At 66.4% G+C, this 16,046-nt stretch overlaps 3 protein-coding genes across 6 annotated transcripts; 2 read left to right on the forward strand and 1 right to left on the reverse strand.

Moving 5' to 3' along the window:
* Positions 1-14: 14 nt before the first annotated feature.
* Positions 15-6,867, forward strand: LOC128804348 (F-box/WD repeat-containing protein 7-like; the record flags this gene model as incomplete). Its single annotated transcript, XM_053972014.1, has 13 exons — positions 15-206; positions 1,245-1,424; positions 1,744-2,064; positions 2,499-2,581; positions 2,917-3,055; positions 3,361-3,495; positions 3,583-3,706; positions 3,787-3,923; positions 4,560-4,673; positions 4,905-5,086; positions 5,192-5,417; positions 5,961-6,171; positions 6,429-6,867. Coding segments are annotated over 13 exons (2,313 nt in total), but the record flags the coding sequence as incomplete, so codon positions are not given.
* Positions 6,868-7,266: 399 nt separating this feature from the next.
* On the reverse strand, positions 7,267-8,273 carry TIMM10B (translocase of inner mitochondrial membrane 10B). Its single transcript, XM_054004237.1, has 3 exons — positions 8,169-8,273; positions 7,807-7,902; positions 7,267-7,726 (listed from the first exon to the last, which is right to left on the reverse strand). Exons 1-3 carry the CDS (start codon positions 8,205-8,207, stop codon positions 7,529-7,531), a joined length of 333 nt encoding a protein of 110 aa, XP_053860212.1. The 5' UTR covers positions 8,208-8,273; the 3' UTR covers positions 7,267-7,528.
* A 30-nt stretch (positions 8,274-8,303) lies between these two features.
* Positions 8,304-13,902, forward strand: ARFIP2 (ADP ribosylation factor interacting protein 2). Of its 4 annotated transcripts, none has more exons than XM_054004087.1 (9): positions 8,304-8,389; positions 9,276-9,383; positions 9,468-9,576; positions 10,472-10,582; positions 11,120-11,235; positions 11,353-11,574; positions 11,931-12,088; positions 12,167-12,341; positions 12,679-13,902. In XM_054004087.1, the coding sequence occupies exons 2-9, from the start codon at positions 9,285-9,287 to the stop codon at positions 12,832-12,834; spliced, it is 1,146 nt and encodes a 381-aa protein (XP_053860062.1). In that variant the 5' UTR covers positions 8,304-8,389; positions 9,276-9,284; the 3' UTR covers positions 12,835-13,902. The 4 variants fall into 4 exon arrangements, with proteins under 4 accessions (XP_053860062.1, XP_053860055.1, XP_053860070.1 ...); XM_054004080.1 differs by lacking the exon at positions 8,304-8,389 and adding an exon at positions 8,424-8,744; XM_054004095.1 differs by lacking the exons at positions 8,304-8,389; positions 10,472-10,582 and adding an exon at positions 8,427-8,744.
* The last annotated feature ends 2,144 nt before the right edge of the window (positions 13,903-16,046 follow it).

A 16,046-nucleotide genomic window follows, 5' to 3' on the forward strand; every position in this document is an offset into this window, starting at 1 on the left:
CGCCTGCGCGTTTGGGGGGCGGGGCCGCGCCTGCGCGTTGCTGTCGGGCCTGCGCGGCGGCAGCGCCCGGAACCGGTACCGGGATGTCGGGGCCGGGCCCCGCCGGGGCCAAGCTCGACATCAACCGCGCCGGCGTGGCCGAGCTGGAGGGTGCCCTCAGCGGCATCGGCCGCCGTCGTGCCCGCGGTATCGTCCGCAAGAGAGAGGTGCGGGGGGGGGGCAGGGACGGCGCCCCACGCTCAACGACCCGGGCCCGGGACCCCGAGGAGGGGGTGGCCGTGGCGCTGTCCGTCCCGGGATGCGGGCCGCGGGGGCGACAGCGCTGCTTCCGTGCTGGTAGCCGGGGCAGGTGGGGGGCCGGGATCCCCAAGTCTCGCCCCGAGCCCGCGGGGCCGGGCGAGCGCTGCCGCCCCCGGTGCTGCCCTCCCTCCTGCCGGTCCTGGCAGCGCCCCGGGCCCGAGCGGGGCGCCAGGAGAACGGGACTGGCCCTGCGGCCCGACGGCTTCCGAGCGCCGTCGCCGCCCATGGTGGGGCGAGACCCTGCGGGAGCAGTGGGGGCGGCACCGCGGGCCGCAGCCCGGCGGGTACGGGCGCGTCAGCGGCAGCCGTGTCCCGATGCTGCAGGGATGGGCAGCGCCGCGGCCGGGCGAGGCAGGGCTGGGAACGCTTGGCATGTCTGGGGCTCGAAAAGGAGCTAGAGGGCTGGACGTCCAAACGCTTGGGAACACCGGGAGGCAGGAGGGTAGAAACCGGTAATGCATAGGAGGGTAGTTTGGAGCAGGGCCTGTCCCGGGTGGTGCTGCTACTGCAATCCTTTGTGGGGAGTAAAACGAGCCCTGCCCGGTCAGAAGGGCTAGTCGGACCCTTCCCGGGCCCGTGGGCTGCGCTGCTTGTCTGTGGAGTCCTGCCCCAGGACAGCCCGGCCCCGCCGGGTTCCTCCCACGGCAGGTGCTCCGGGAGCCACGCAGGGAGGCAGCTGATCCCAGGTCAGGGCTGGGATCCCGCACCCGCGGGACCGTGGGTGCCTCACATGTGTGCATCTGCACATATCCAGTTGTTCCCCTGCCCTGGAGCTGCGGCCTTGCTCCCCATTCTGCTCATTTGGGGGGCACAGTGCTCCTACCACAGCTGGCAGCGTTGGGTTGCTGCCCCCCTTTCACGGCGCTGTGCGGGGCCACTTGGGCAGGGGGCTCTGGGAGCAGGAGGGATTCTGTTCTGGGCAGGGCTGACTTCCCTCTGCGCAGGAGCTGAAGGGCTTCACTTGCTTGGATGACCTGCTGCACGTCAAGGGCATCACCACACGCATCCTGGAGCTCAACAGCCAGCGCATGACGTGCCGGCGGTGCCCGGGCCCCGAGGGGCCCCCACAAGCCAGCCCCACTCCCCTGGGGGACAGTGAGGACCACAGGGCACCTGCGGCACAGGTAGGTGCAGAAGGGTTCCTGCTGCCAGGTGCAAGGACAAGGGAGGAGGTCTGGCTCTGGGGGGGCTCAGGGGAAGCTTGTGGCGAGCTGACAGAACTGCACCTGGAGGATTCTGGAGGAGCTCATGGTTGTGCTTGCCCTGCAACCCCCCACAGTGCTGTTGAGTGGAGCCCCTGTGCTGCAGGGCCCTGGCTCTCACTGGCTGCCATCCAGCAGCACTCCCGGCCCCTGCCCTGCTGCTGGGTCTCCAGCAGGAGACTGGAGGTCTCTCTAAGGCTGGTGCAGAGTCAGCCCTGCTCCCTGCTTTTTCCCTGCTCAGGTGGTGGCTGAAGAGGAGGAAGATGAGGAGGAGGAGGAGGCGGCGGCGCCAGGGCCCTGGGAGCCGGAGCACCCCTGGAAGGGTACCCCCAGGTCCGGAGCAGACCCTGATGGTTCTGGGGAGCGGGGACCACAGGAGCCCCCCAGGTCCACCAGGGAGGAGGAGGAGGAAGAAGAGGAGGAGGAGGAAGAAGGGAGCTGCTGCAGCGAGGAGGGGGAAGACAGCAGCAACGTATACCTGTACTACACCCTGGGCGAGCGCTGGATCGACTACCTGCAGCGCACTGGGGATGGGGGGCTGCTGCGGCACCTGCGCCCCAAGGTGCCTGGGGGGCCAGGGACTGCTGGGGCACCGCGGGCGCCTGTGGGAGGGTAAATGGGGCTGGGCTTCCGTGCTGCCTGGCTGCTGGGGCTGGGGAAACAGATGCTGCCCCAGTCCCCCATGCAGACCCCTGCCTTGCGTGGGGGTCCTTGGTCACAGGGTGGGGGAAGGAGGTGCTACCCTGGTCCCCAGCTCTAGCTGGCCCTGGTGCAAGCCCCCCTGCCCTGCGTGGGGATCCTTTGTTGCTGTATGGACCGTGAATGGAGAAAGCGAGAGCAGGTGGGGGTCTGCCCCATAGCTCTTGGCAGGGGGCCTGCAGGGGTTGGTTGTGAGTAGGTGGCCTGTAGGGATCCACAAGGATCAGCTGTGGGCAGGGAGTCTTCAGGGGTCTACCTGGGTTTCTCCCAGCCACTCCAATCTGCTGTGTCCCACAGATGAAGCGGAAGTCAGAGAATGGTCCAGATGGCCGGGCCTTGTCCCCCGGGAAGAAGCTGTGCAAGGGCTCTGACTATGGCAGGTGAGGGGTGGGGGGGCTCTGAGTGCAGCTGGTGAAGGGGGTTCTGTGTGCTGGGGCAGCACATAGCTCCTGTTGCCCTCCCCAGGAGCCACTTGGGTTCAGCAGGGGTCGGCCCAGGTGAGATCCAGCCCTGACCGGTTGCCTCTCTGCTGAGCAGGCTGGGCTGTATGTCTGGGCAAGGGGTCAGCAGGGTGGGGGCAAAGAGAAGGGGTCAGTGGGGTGGAGCTCTCACTGGTGGCAACCAGTTCCAATACCTCTGGAGCACTGTGGCCCGGAGCAGTGCTGGCACATGCCAGCTGTGCCATGGTCTCACCTGTGCCCGGTGTTTCTCCCAGGACGCTGGGTCCCTGTACACCTAGCCCCACGACCACCTTTGGGGACCTGCGCAATGCCAAGGTGGGGCAGGCCCGGCGCCGTCGCATCCCCTCGGTGGCTCCCCCACCTGAGCTACAGGACTGGCTCCGCACCTTCCAGGTATGGCTCACCTGGTGGCTCCAGGCAGCCTGGGTATGATGGGAGGGAGCTGACCCTAAGGGATCCCCCACTATGTACAGGGATTGGGCCCATGGTGGGTTTTGGGTAGTTTTGTTTGTGTGGGGAAACACAGAAGAGGTTTCAGCCCTGGCCAGGGGTGGTGTCACCTGTCACACAGCACCTGTGACCCACCAAACTTCCACCTGCCTCAGGCTCCTGGCCTGGGACAAGAGGCCTGGCTGCCAGGGCTGTGGCTGGGCTAGCTGGGGACACAGAGCCAGGGGTCACTGGGGGTCCCTCTGCAGCGCTGGAGCGGCCCTGAGAAGCTGCTGGCCCTGGATGAGCTCATTGACCGCTGCGAGCCGGCGCAGATCAAGTACATGATGCAGGTCATCGAGCCCCAGTTCCAGCGGGACTTCATCTCCCTGCTGCCCAAGGAGGTGAGTGAAACTTGGGGACCGGGGGCCTGGCCTGGCCTGGCCTGACTCTCCCCCGGTGACCCCTCTGTGACCTTTGTCCCCCCACAGCTGGCCCTGTACGTCTTGTCTTTCCTGGAGCCACGGGACCTGCTCCGTGCTGCCCAGACTTGCCGCTACTGGAGAGTCCTGGCCGAGGACAATCTGCTCTGGAGGGAGAAGTGCCGTGAGGAAGGTGAGGGTCCTCCCGGGTGGGGGCTGGGGGGCCACCCCAGGCTTGACCCAGGGGAGGCACTACTGTGTTGTCCCCTGCAGGGATCGAGGAGCCCCTACACCTGCGGAAGCGACGCCTGCTCAGCCCCGGATTCATGTACAGCCCCTGGAAATTCGCCTTCCTGCGCCAGCACCGCATCGACATGAACTGGCGCAGTGGGGAGCTGCGACCCCCCAAGGTAGGTCTGGGTGTCCCAGCGGGCACAGACTCCAGGGAGCTGTGGTCCCCAAGGTGAGCCTGGGAGTGCCCCTGCCAGGGGTGGAACCTGGAGATCTGATGGGCTGGTGGGAGTCCCTCTGGGGACAGACCTCAGGTCCCTGGTATGGGGAAGCTGGTACAGGATCTGCCATGGGGAGCAGATCTAGCTTGCTCAGAGCAGTGGGGGCAGCAGAAATCAGATGTCCTGGGTCTGGAGAAGGGGGTCCTTTCCTTTGCTCCTTCCCAAGGCCCCATGCAGGGCTGCAGCCAGCCTCAGCACCCAGGGAAGGTGCAGCATCACAGGGCTCAACTGTGTTCTGTGCAGGGTCCCTCCTGCCCCTGGGCAGAGTCCCCACCAGCCCTTCTCTTGCTGCTGGGTTCCTGAGCCTCCTCCTCCCTGTGCTGCTGTAACCCCTGCCCCTGCAGCAGCTGCCAGACACACCACACACCCCAGCTCTGCTGCCCTGCAGAAGCATCAGGGGCTGCAGGTGTTTTGGAGACCCATCTGCCTTTCCTCCCCACAGCTCCTGCTGCCTTCCTACTGCTCATTGTGCTGAGGGGTCCTGCAGGCTGGGGGGGACCACACTGCCCCCCCCACACTCCTGTACTCCCACAGGTACTGAAGGGCCACGACGACCATGTGATCACCTGCCTGCAGTTCTGTGGCAATCGCATAGTAAGCGGCTCTGATGACAACACGCTCAAAGTGTGGTCAGCTGTCACAGGGGAGGTGAGTGTCACTGTCACCAGGCAAGCGAGTGTGGCATTGTCACTGGCGCCACAGGGGTTTGGAGCAGGGATCATCTCCCTGTGCTGGGCACAGGTGGGGATACACCCTGACTGCTGAGATCGGTTTGGGCCCATTATGATAAGGACACGGAGTTGTGCTGCTCCTCTGTGCTGTTTCAGGGGTGGGGAAGTGTGAGAGGCTCACCTGTCCCTCACGTTCTGTTCCCCACAGTGTGTGCAGACACTGGTGGGCCACACTGGGGGGGTTTGGTCCTCCCAGATGAGGGACAGCATTGTCATCAGTGGCTCCACTGACCGCACACTCAAGGTGTGGAACGCTGACAGCGGCGAGTGCGTGCACACGCTGTACGGACACACCTCCACCGTGCGCTGCATGCACCTGCACGGCAACAGGTACGGGACTGCGTGTGCTGTGTGAGGGGGGATACCCACGGGGGTGAGGCTTGTTACCCCCAGGCTGCCCTGGCAGCTGAGCCCCAGATCTCCCCTCACCTGCAGGGTGGTGAGTGGCTCCCGGGATGCCACGCTGCGGCTCTGGGACATTGAGACGGGGCAGTGCCTGCACGTGCTGATGGGCCACGTGGCAGCCGTGCGCTGCGTGCAGTACGACGGCAACAAGGTGGTCAGCGGTGCCTACGATTACACGGTCAAGGTGTGGGACCCCGAGAGCGAGAGCTGCACCCACACGCTGCAGGGGCACACCAACCGTGTCTACTCACTGCAGGTACGGCCCCGCACGCATCCCCTCCTGCTGCTTCCCCCCTCCAGCTCCCCTGCCCTCCCCGCTCCCTGCAGCTACAACCTGCCTTCCTGCTGGCTTGCCCCATCTCTCCCCTGCCTTCCAGTCATGGGCACAAGCTGTGCCAAAGGTCCCGCATGTGCTGTAGGGACAAATAGGCCGTGCCTGTGTCGTGCAAAGCCCTGTGAGCTTTGCAGGGACATGTCTGCCCTGAAGGGGATGTATCTGCCCTGCAAGGACACATGGATCCTGTTTGTGTCCTCTGGGGACAGTCTCTGTCCTCCTGACCCCACTTCCCATACACACATGCTGTGGACACAAACACTACTCCATGCCCCTTCCCTGGAGCATTTCTACAGTCCAAAAAGCCAAGAGATGCGTGAGCAAGCCTATGTCTCAGCTGCTGAACTGGGGTCTCTGGTGCTGGAACTGGGGGTGCTGTATCCCAAACCAGGGGCTGTGGGCTGCACCCCAAACCAGGGACACTCCTGTCCTCGATACTGAGCTGGACCCCCTTCTCTCTGGCAGTTTGATGGGACACACATCGTGAGCGGGTCCCTGGACACCTCGATCCGCGTGTGGGATGTGGAGAGTGGGAACTGCCTGCACACGCTCATGGGGCACCAGTCACTCACCAGTGGGATGGAGCTGCGTGACAACATCCTCGTCTCTGGCAACGCTGACTCCACTGTCAAAATCTGGGACATCAAGACGGGGCAGTGCCTGCAGACACTGCAGGGTGAGAGGGGATTCCTCGCCCTCGGGGGGCAGTGGGGTGTTCCCTCCATCAGGGGGCTGGGAAGGGGCAGCTCTCCCTTGGAGGGTGGGAGGGAGCTCCTTGCCCTTGGGGCTGGGTTGGCTGTAAGCTGCCAGCTGTGTCTGGACAGAGTGGTGGGTGTCCCTGAGGAGCCAGGCCTGGCTGGCTCTGCGGTGCCAGATGTCACACAGCAGTGGGTGGCCCAGGTGCACGTGGGGCTCACGGGTGCCTCCCCATAGGTCCCAGCAAGCACCAGAGTGCTGTCACCTGCCTGCAGTTCAGCTCCAAGTTCGTGGTGACCAGCTCAGATGACGGGACAGTGAAGCTGTGGGACCTGAAGACGGGGGAGTTTGTGCGAAACCTCGTGGCCCTGGAGAGCGGGGGCTCGGGGGGCGTCGTGTGGCGCATCCGTGCCTCCAACACAAAGCTGGTGTGCGCCGTGGGCAGCCGCAACGGCACCGAGGAGACCAAGCTGCTGGTGCTGGACTTTGACGTGGACCTGAAGTGACCCCGGCCAGCCCGGGGGTCCCGCGGGAGGGGTGGCCCCGGCGCAGGCGCTGGCCCCCGCGGGCAGGACAGAGGGGAGGCCAGGCCGGGCCTTATTTATATGCGCGGGAGCGCCCGGCCGGGCCTGCAGGAGCATGTTTTGTACACAGAATATATCAATTTATTTCTGTACTGGGGCTAGTGCCTACCAGCCCTAAGCCCTGTCCTGGGCCCGCAGCTCACGCCCTCTGCCCAGGGGCTGCAGCAGGGAGAGAAGAGGCCAGGGTCTCCCAGGGACTGTGCACACACATGCCCTTAGCTGGTGGGCACTGGCCTGGCAGCGCCTAACATCTACCCCCCCTTGCCCCCTCACACTGCCCTGAGTGCCTGCTCTGCACCTGCCAGTTGTAGTGAGAATGTTCAGGGCCCCACAGTGTCCTGGTGATCACGGGGGTCCTGCAGGGAGACGTTTGTATCACGTTTAGGTGCAATTCTCTGGATTCCCAGTTGTGCCATGGGCTCCCCCCAGCACACCCAGTAGGGAACAGGGGCCAGGGTTCTGGTGCCCTCCCCACATGTCACACTGAGCCATTACTGTGAAGATGTTTTATTGGTACTCACAATCCACTTCCCAGAAATCCACAACCAGGAGGGCCAGGGGCGCCTTCCCCCTGTTGCTGTGCCCTCCCTCCCTGGTGCCCTGCATAGCCCAGCCGCTGCTCGGGGCTGCCGGGGCCCAGTGCAGATGCTGCTCCAGCCTGGAGCTCCAGCGCAGCAGGGCTGCAGCTGCTGCAACGGGGCCGGGCTGCTGCCAGTCGCGTCCGACGGCCGCGGGAGCTGCGGCCAGCTGCTGCTACGTGCCGGCAGCGGGAGCGTCTCCCGCGGGGCCCGGGGCCGGCTCAGAGGAGGCCGGCAGTCCGGGTGGCCCCGCTGGAGCCCCGTGCTCGGCTGCGCGGCGCTGCAGCAGCGCCGGCACCAGCCCCACGTAGGCGCCCATCAGGCGGTGGTTGGCGCGGACCAGCCTGGCGGCGCAGCTGTCCAGGCACGACTCCTGCGGGGGGACGGGGCTCAGGGGGCGCGGGGACACCCGGCCTGCGGCCCCCGGCCCGCGGCCCCCCGTGCCCCGCTCACCTCGCGGCCCGTGAGCAGCCGGTAGTTGAGGTTGCAGACGCAGTGACGGAAGCAGAGCTCGGTCATGCGGTTGTAGACCAGAAGGAAGTCCCGCAGCTGGGGAGCAGGAGCGGGTCACACCGGGCGGAGCCGGTCCGGGACCCCCGAAACCCATCGCGAGTCCCGACGTGCCCCCCGGCCAGCTCGAGACGCCCAGGTCCTTTCCAGGGCCCCACCGGTTCTCCTGCGACCCCGGCACCTCGCGATCCCCCAGCCGGAGCTCTCGGGACACGCCGGGACACGCCACCACACCGACAGCCCCGGGACCCCCCATGAAGGCCTCGCGGGACACGCCGCTCCCCGCCCCCGGCCCACGCGCTCACGCTGCGGAGCTGCTGCCGGTGCTCGGCCGCCGGGTCCATCCCGGGCCGGGCCGGGGCCCGGTCCCTCCGCGCCCGCGGGACCACCCGCCGAACTCCCAGCGACGTCACTTCCGTCCGGCTCAGCGATGACGCCACTTCCGGGCCCTTGACGCCACTTTCGGCGCGTCCGGGCCGATCGGAGCGGGAGCGGCGCGGGGGGGCCCGGCGGGGCCGGGGCGCAGGTGGGGCTGGGGGCGGGCCGGGGAGGCCGGACAGGGTGAGCGGCCGCGGGGCCGGCGGAGCCTGGCTGGGAGAGCCCCGGGGAGCGAGGCTGGGGCCGCCGCCGCCCGCTCGGGCCGGTTCCGCCAGGAGCGGCCACCGGGGGTTCCCTCGGAGGTCGGTCCCGTCCCGGGGCCTTGCCGTGCGTGGCTGCGGAGGGGTCCGTTCCGCCGCTGTCCCCGCCCGCCCCGGAGGCTGTGGGACTGCGGGGCCGTTCTCCGGCCAGGATGGCCCCGGGCAGTGACGGCCCCTGCCCGCCGGGCTCGACCCTAGAGCCGGGCCGGGCGCTCTCCCCGCCGGGGAGGGGACAGGTCACAGGTAACGGGTTCTCTGAGCCCGCCCCGGGCCCCGCCTGCTTTGGAATGTGCCCGGACCGGTCCGGGCGCAGCGGGCCCCCTCCCGCTCTCCTGCGGACGTGGCTCCCGGCGCCCTCCTGGCCGGGGCCGTGCCGGGCGCTGCCAGCGCCGCTGTCCCGGGGCAGGGTCTGCGGGGATCCCCGGCGGGGTTTGTGAGAGCGAGCACGGAGTGCGGCCCGAGGGGCGGGGGAGCCCGGGAGTCCTCCGCGTGATGGTGTGGGAGCCGCAGTGGGGTCGGCGCCTCTGGGATGTGCCACCCTGCGGGTCCGTTCTGGGAGCCAGGGGTGTCCCGAGAGGCGGCCGAGCCGGGCTGGGCAGTGGCTGCAGGAGGCGCGGGGCAGGGGGCAGCCTCTGCTCAGAGCCAGCGGCTGCCGGTGTGGGCCCCTCCCTCCGCGGCGTAGCCTCCTGCTGTCCCGCCACAGCCCCGCGGGCACTGGCTGGTGCCTCCGGCCGGGGGTGGTCCTGGCCCAGCACCACGGCTGTGTCCCTGCAGGCCCTGAGGATGTCGGACGGGATCCTGAGCAAGGCAGCCACCATGGAGATCCCCATCAGCAGCAACGGGGACACCAGCAGCCTGCCCGAGGACGATGGCCTGGAGCAGGTCTGGGGGTCAGGAACCCCGGGGGGTGTTTGGGGCTGAGCCAGGGCTGTACCTCTCAGCCCCCTGTGCTCCTCTGCCCCCCAGGACCTGCAGCAGGTGATGGTGTCGGGACCCAACCTGAATGAGACCAGCATCGTGTCAGGCGGCTATGGGGGCACAGCCGAGGGCATCATCCCCACCGGCACCATCAAAGGTACTGGGGCTGGCTTGGGAGGGAATGGCATCATCGTGGGACCAAGGGGCTCAGCTCCCCTCAGTGCCCCTGACTTATGGCACAAGGCTGTGCCACAGCCTAGCCGAGGTGTCTCCTGGGTGGGCTCGGGTTCTGTGCAGGGCCAGCGTGTGGGATGTACTGATGGCAGAGGAGGGGCTGCTGCCCCAGCTCTGCTCTCCCTGGGTTGCTCCCCTGTCACAGGGTGGGGTCTCTGCTGGGAATTTCCATCCCCCTGGTCAGGACATCCCTATGGGATTCCGAGTCCCTGCTCTGGTGGAGGATCCCAGGTCTGTCCTGGTCCACGTGCATCGGGAGCTCTGGAGTGTGCTGGGGATGAGGGGGCAGGCAGGGGGCCCCAAGCCCACACCCTACTGAGCTCTTCTTGCTCTCCTAGTCAGACCGGGCCACAGTGGCGCCAGTTGGGCTCTGCACCCTGGGAGAACTGGCACCACTGTCCTTGTTCCATGCAGATCTCTCTCTGAGGGTCCCCCAGAGCTTGAGGAAGGTCTGTGTGGGCAGAGAGGGCGAGTGCACGGGTGTGCGCTTCCCCGGAGCACTGCCGCTGCTGGCCTGGTGTCCCTGTGTCTCTGTGTCCTGGTGTGCCCGTGATGCCAGGCCTGCCCAGCCCTTGGGGTGCAGGGATTCCTGCACAGGTGCCAGAGGTGGGGGGCTTCCTGGGCTGGGGAGTCCGTCTGTGTGGCTGTGGCCGTGTCTCTGGGTTCCAACACTCACCTGCTGCCGTCGCTCTCCCGCTGCCGCCCGCCCGCGCACTCGTCCCTGTCCCTTGCCCCCCGTCCCCTCTGCCCTGGCTACCCTACTGTGCCATGCCCTGTGCCCCCACCCTGTCCCGCCCCACCCTGCTCGGCTCCCGCAGCCCCCCCATTTCCAGGCTCTCTTGTCCACCCTCACCCCCCCCGAGGACCGTCGGTGCCCCCCAGCGCGCCTGCTGCCCGTAGGATGGCCCGCCCGGCCACGGCTCCCGCAGGTACTGCGCCCCTCACTCCACCCCAGGCCGTCCCTTGGGTCTGGGGGCTCCGGGCCTCCCTAGGGACGTTGGTAAGAGCCCCCGTGGCAGCTGTGTCATGGCCAGAGCCTGGTCCTGGTGCTGATCCTTGTGCTGGGACAGATGACAGCGCTGGTGGGCCCAGGGGGCTCAGAGGTGGGTCCTGGCCAGGGGGGCCCACCCTGCCCCTGGAGCCCACCTGAGGGACTCCCAGTGCTGCTGGGCAGTGTTTCCCCTGTGTCCAGCCTGGTGAGGGTAGTCAGCAGCATGGGGCAGGGCCTGGTGCAAGCAGATGTAGCTGGGGTGGGGTCTGTGCCCCTGTGTGGGACCCTCAGTGGGGCTGGCAGGAGCAGGGTCCTCACCACAATGCCTGTGAGCCAGTGCTGGGCATATGCCCAGAGCTGGGCATGCTGCTGTGGTAACAGCAGCTCCAGGACAAGGGCTCTGGGGCTGCCTGGTCCCCATGGCTGCCACCCTCGTGGAGCTGGTGCCAGGTCCCTATCCCTGTCCCTGTGCCAGGCCCTGGGCTGCACCCACCACCCCCCGGACCCCCACCTGGTGGAGAGGAGGTCGTGCGTGGCATTGCCGTTGAGAAGTTTGACATTGTCAAGAAGTGGGGGATCAACACCTACAAGGTGAGGGGTGAGGGGACACCAGCGGGCCTTCCTGCTCCCCTCCCACAAGCAGCTGCTCTCAGAGTGGTTTGGGGGACTCACAGGTGCCTTGGGGTCCCCGGTGTCCCCCTGCTGCAGTGCACCAAGCAGCTGCTCTCGGAGCGCTTTGGCCGGGGGTCCCGCACAGTGGACCTGGAGCTGGAGACCCAGATCGAGCTGCTGCGTGAGACCAAGCGCAAGTACGAGAGCGTCCTGCACCTGGCACGGGCACTCACGGCCCACCTCTACAGCCTCGTACAGACCCAGCACGCCCTGGGGGACGCCTTTGCTGACCTCAGCCAGAAATCCCCTGAGCTCCAGGTGTGCCAGGGCTAGGGGGACACTGGGGTGAGGGCAGGGACACCTGGGCACCAGGGCTGGGGGAGGAGTGCGAGGACTTGGAGGGGACACCTGGACACTAGGGCTGGGGGGGCAGGGGTAGCTGGGGCTTGACACTGGGGTTGTGGGGGTCAGGACTTGGGGAGTCACACTTGGACACCAGGGCAGGAACGTGATCTGCACAGGAGTGGCTGTTGTGCTGGTGCTGGCCTCGGTGGTGCTGCGTCATGCTTGGCCTCAGTGGTCTCAGGGGGCATTTCCCCCAGCACCCTTGATGGAGGGGAGTGGGGATGTGATCCATGGCCCCCTCACCTGTGCCCCCATCCCTCTGTCCCCAGGAGGAGTTTGGGTACAACGCGGAGACGCAGAAGCTGCTGTGCAAGAACGGGGAGACGCTGCTGGGCGCCGTCAACTTCTTTGTGTCCAGCATCAACACGCTGGTCAACAAGACCATGGAGGACACGCTCATGACAGTGAAGCAGTATGAGACAGCCAGGTGGGACAGGGAGCTCGCGGGGCTCAGGCTTCTGGGGAGGTCTGGAGGCAGGTCAGTGATGCCGGGGGTTCCACGCAGGTTGGAGTATGACGCGTACCGCACGGACCTGGAGGAGCTGAGCATGGGCCCGCGCGACGCCGGCGCTGTGAGCCGCCTGGACGCGGCCCAGAGCCAGTTCCAGAGCCACAAGGACAAGTACGAGAAGCTGCGGGCAGACGTGGCCATCAAGCTCAAATTCTTGGAGGAGAACAAGGTGGGTGCAGGGGTGGGAGGTGTGGGGTGGGGATGGGGGGGCACAGGAATGGAAGATGCAAGAGAGAGGTGGGGCATGCAGAGATGGGGCACATGAGGAGGAGGGGTTCGGGACAGGGATGGGAGGGAAGTGCAGGGATAGGAGGCACAGGGATGTGGTCCCTGCAGGGACTTGACATCCATGTTGGATTTGTCACTCAAGGACACAAATTGGGTGGAACGGGCAGTGCAGAGGGGGAGTGGTGGCACTCAGGGGGTCTCAGAGGGCTTTTCAACCCCTTTTCTGTGCTGCTGGGGTGGGCTCAGGCCCCCCCAGTGATGATCCCCTCCCCCCCCAGATCAAGGTGATGCACAAGCAACTGCTGCTCTTCCACAACGCCATCTCTGCGTACTTTGCTGGGAACCAGCAGCAGCTTGAGCAGACCCTCAAGCAGTTCAACATCAAGCTCAAGACCCCCGGCGCCGAGAAGCCCTCCTGGCTGGAGGAGCAGTGAGCTCCCTGTGCCCCCCCTGGATGGAGGAGCACGCATGGACCTCAGTTGTGGCCAGGGGCTCATGGGGGCCACAGCCCAGGCCTGGTCTTGGATGGGGGGGGCCACCAGGTGTGGGGAGCTGCCAGTGGGTTGGGTCCCCCCTCATCCCACAGCCATGCTCAGGGCAGGGTGCAGCAGCTCCTCAGCACAGACCCCACAGAGCAGACAGCTGGAGCCCCCCCTGCCCCTGACACTCCTAAGGGGACTCGCTGGGCTGCTGCCCCCAGGCACCCTACTCACCTTGGGGTGAGCCAGGACCTTCCACTGTCCCCCTCTGCCTCCCTGGGGCAGGATGAGGGTGCACCCCTCCCAGGCCCACTGCCAGCTTCCACCCAGGCAGCCCCCTGCCCTGTGGCACAGTGGAGCTGGGTGGGGGCAGGGCCCCCCTGTGCCAGGGAGAGGCTGCGGGGCCACCCTGCTGCACCTGGCACCCAGGGGAGCTCCTGCTCTACCTGCCAGTGCCAGGGACACCCTGGCCCCCTCCAGGCTGTTCACAGGTGTTTCCAGCCTGGCTGCTCATGCACTCCTGATTCACAGGGGGCTGCACCCCCCCAAAGACCCCCCCTGCTTCCCCGGAGCTGTGGCATCCTGTGCTGGGCTGGTGAGGGGTCCCTGTGCCCTGCTGCTAGTGGCAGGGGGGAGTCGCTGGCCAGGCACAGGTCCACTGGAACCCTGGGAGAGGACAGGGGGGCTCCAAGCAAGGACCAAACGTCAGTGGAGGCACAGGGGGTGCACGCATGTCCATGCGTGTCCGTGTGCGGGCACATGCGTGTCCCGGGACTGGGGCACGTGTGCTGCACACGGGGGGCTGGGGTCCCGGGCAGGGTTCACCCCCAAGCCATGAGGGCCCCCCCACCTACCCCCGCACTTGGGCACTTTCTCCTGAGACAAAACTGTTGGTTTTTCTTGCTCATTAATTTAACTCATAATTTAATGTCGGGATCCGACTTCCCCCTGCCCCGCCCTGGTGACGGTCTGACCCCCCAAACCCCTGACTTCTGTAAAATCTCAAATAAATGGTACAGATCAGTGTGTGCAGAGCTGCAGTGGGATGAGGAGGGGCTGCACCTTGCGGGCTGGGGCTGCCAGGGTGGGTGGGAGACGGGGGCATGAGCCCCACAACGCTGAGGACTCTGATGGAGCCCTAGGGCAAGGGGGACTGGCTGTTCCTTGTCCGGGCCCCAGGCTCGGAAGGGGAATGAGCTGGAGCACGGAAGAGATGGCTCTGGGGGGTGAGCACGGGGCTTGGGGGGACCCTGCTCACTTGTGTCTGGTGAGGGGAGCCACCCCTCGCTCCAGTCCCGGGGCACCAGCATGAACCAGGACCAGGTGGGAGTAAATGGGGCCAGGATGGGGGGTGCTGCAGGGGGAAGCTGGGTGGGATTGGCCTGGGGTTCCTGGCCCCATCACCACTGTCCCACTGGTGGCACTGAGAGCTCAGGAGTCCCACAGGATAGATTCCCCTTCCCCAGGCCAGGCACTGGGGCCGGTGCCATCTGCTGCCCTCCTCCATCGCCCTTCAACCTGTTCCTACTCTGGTTGCTGCTCCCCTGGGGCTCCTGGACACCCCCAGGACACTCCCTTCAGAAGGTCCCCAGCCTCCCCTGAACATTCCTCCTGGACACCCTCTCCCTCTGGCCTGGCCCCCCTGGAACACTGAAACCCTCCCATGGGGTCCTGCCACTCCCCAGACATGGATGTGGGCAATCCCTGAGCTATGGGGGTCGGGTGGGTGTCTGCCCCACAAGGGATGAGGGCTGTTCTCAGACACCTGCTCTGTGCCCCCAGGCCCATCCACAGGGTCCTGTGGGATACTGGGGAAGGACCAGGGGCCTCTGTGGGGAGAAGGAGCCACTGGAGGTGAGGGTGGGGGGCCAGAGGAGGTCCTTGGTGGAGGGGAGCCCACTTGGTCATCCTGTGCTGCAGATGTCCCAGCACCGATCCCCGCTGTGCTGTAGGTGCCCGTGGGACACGCTGAGCCTCAGCACCTTTTGCTGCTTCTGGTGGTGCCTGGCTGGGAGTGGAGGGTGCTGGGGGTGGGTCCCAGCTTCCAGAGCAGGTCACTCCCTATCACCCTCATGATCATCCTTGCTCCTGGGCCACTGGCCATCAGGTGCACAACCAGGTCTGGCCTGGCTGCAGAACCTTCCAGACACTGAGGCCAAGGTGGAGGGTCAGGGGACCATGCTGGGGCCCCCCATGTGGACTGGGACAGATTTATTGGGGGGCTGGTTCATGGCAGAGCTCTGGGTCCATCCTGGAGCTGATGGGTCTCCCTGATGGGTCCCCAGATGTACTGGGCCGGGTCAGCACCTTCCTGTCCCTGTGGCCATCATCCCCCCACGGCCCACTCCGGCAGTGACCTGGCTGGGGATAGGGGCACCTCCTCTGCACCCCTTGAGCTCCAGCTCTGCCAGGATGCCTTGTCTAAAAGTGCCCGCTCGCTGCCCCACCTGCCTCACACGAAGGAGGCAGCCAGGAGCTGCTGGAATTCCCGGGAAGCTGCAGGAGGTGGGCTTGATGCCACGTCCTGAACCGAGTGGGGCCCCTGCCCTGGGGGTGGAGGGGTACCAGCTGAGGGGGGTGATGGTGATGAGGGGAGTCCCACGTGGAGGAGCTGTGGCAGCTGGCAGGTGGGAAGAAGTGTGGGCCCCCTACAAACTGAGGGGCTGGGACAGGCCTACTGGCTCTGGTTTTACTCCTATCCCCCCTTTATAGCCCCTTTGCACCCCACCTGTACCTGCTTTATACCACCCCTCTATAACCCCTATTTTACCCCTCTTTTTACCTGTGCATCCCCCTCGCCCCCCTTTATATCCACCTGTTCGCCTTGACCTTCCCTTTATTCCCCCATTATCCCCCTTTTATAGTCTTCCTACTTCCCAATTTATACCGCCTGTCACCCCACGCTCGGTAACCCCCCGCCCCGCCATGCCCCCACCCACCAGTGTATGCTCACATTCCCCAGTCCTTTTCCCCCTCCAATTTGGGGGTCAACCCCCCCAAATTCGGGGTCGGGATGTGGTTGCCGTGGCAACAGCCGGGTACCCCTGGATGCGCGGAGCCCCCCCCCCCAGCTGCAGAGCCACAGCCCAGGCGAGACCACTGATGTTGGGGGGGGGGGCCGAGGGGTCACATTACCCACTTTCCCACGGAACCCTCCCCACGAGCCC

The sequence above is a fragment of the Vidua macroura genome, chromosome 2 (genome assembly GCF_024509145.1).
Source record: "Vidua macroura isolate BioBank_ID:100142 chromosome 2, ASM2450914v1, whole genome shotgun sequence".
Taxonomy (NCBI): Eukaryota; Metazoa; Chordata; class Aves; order Passeriformes; family Viduidae; genus Vidua; species Vidua macroura.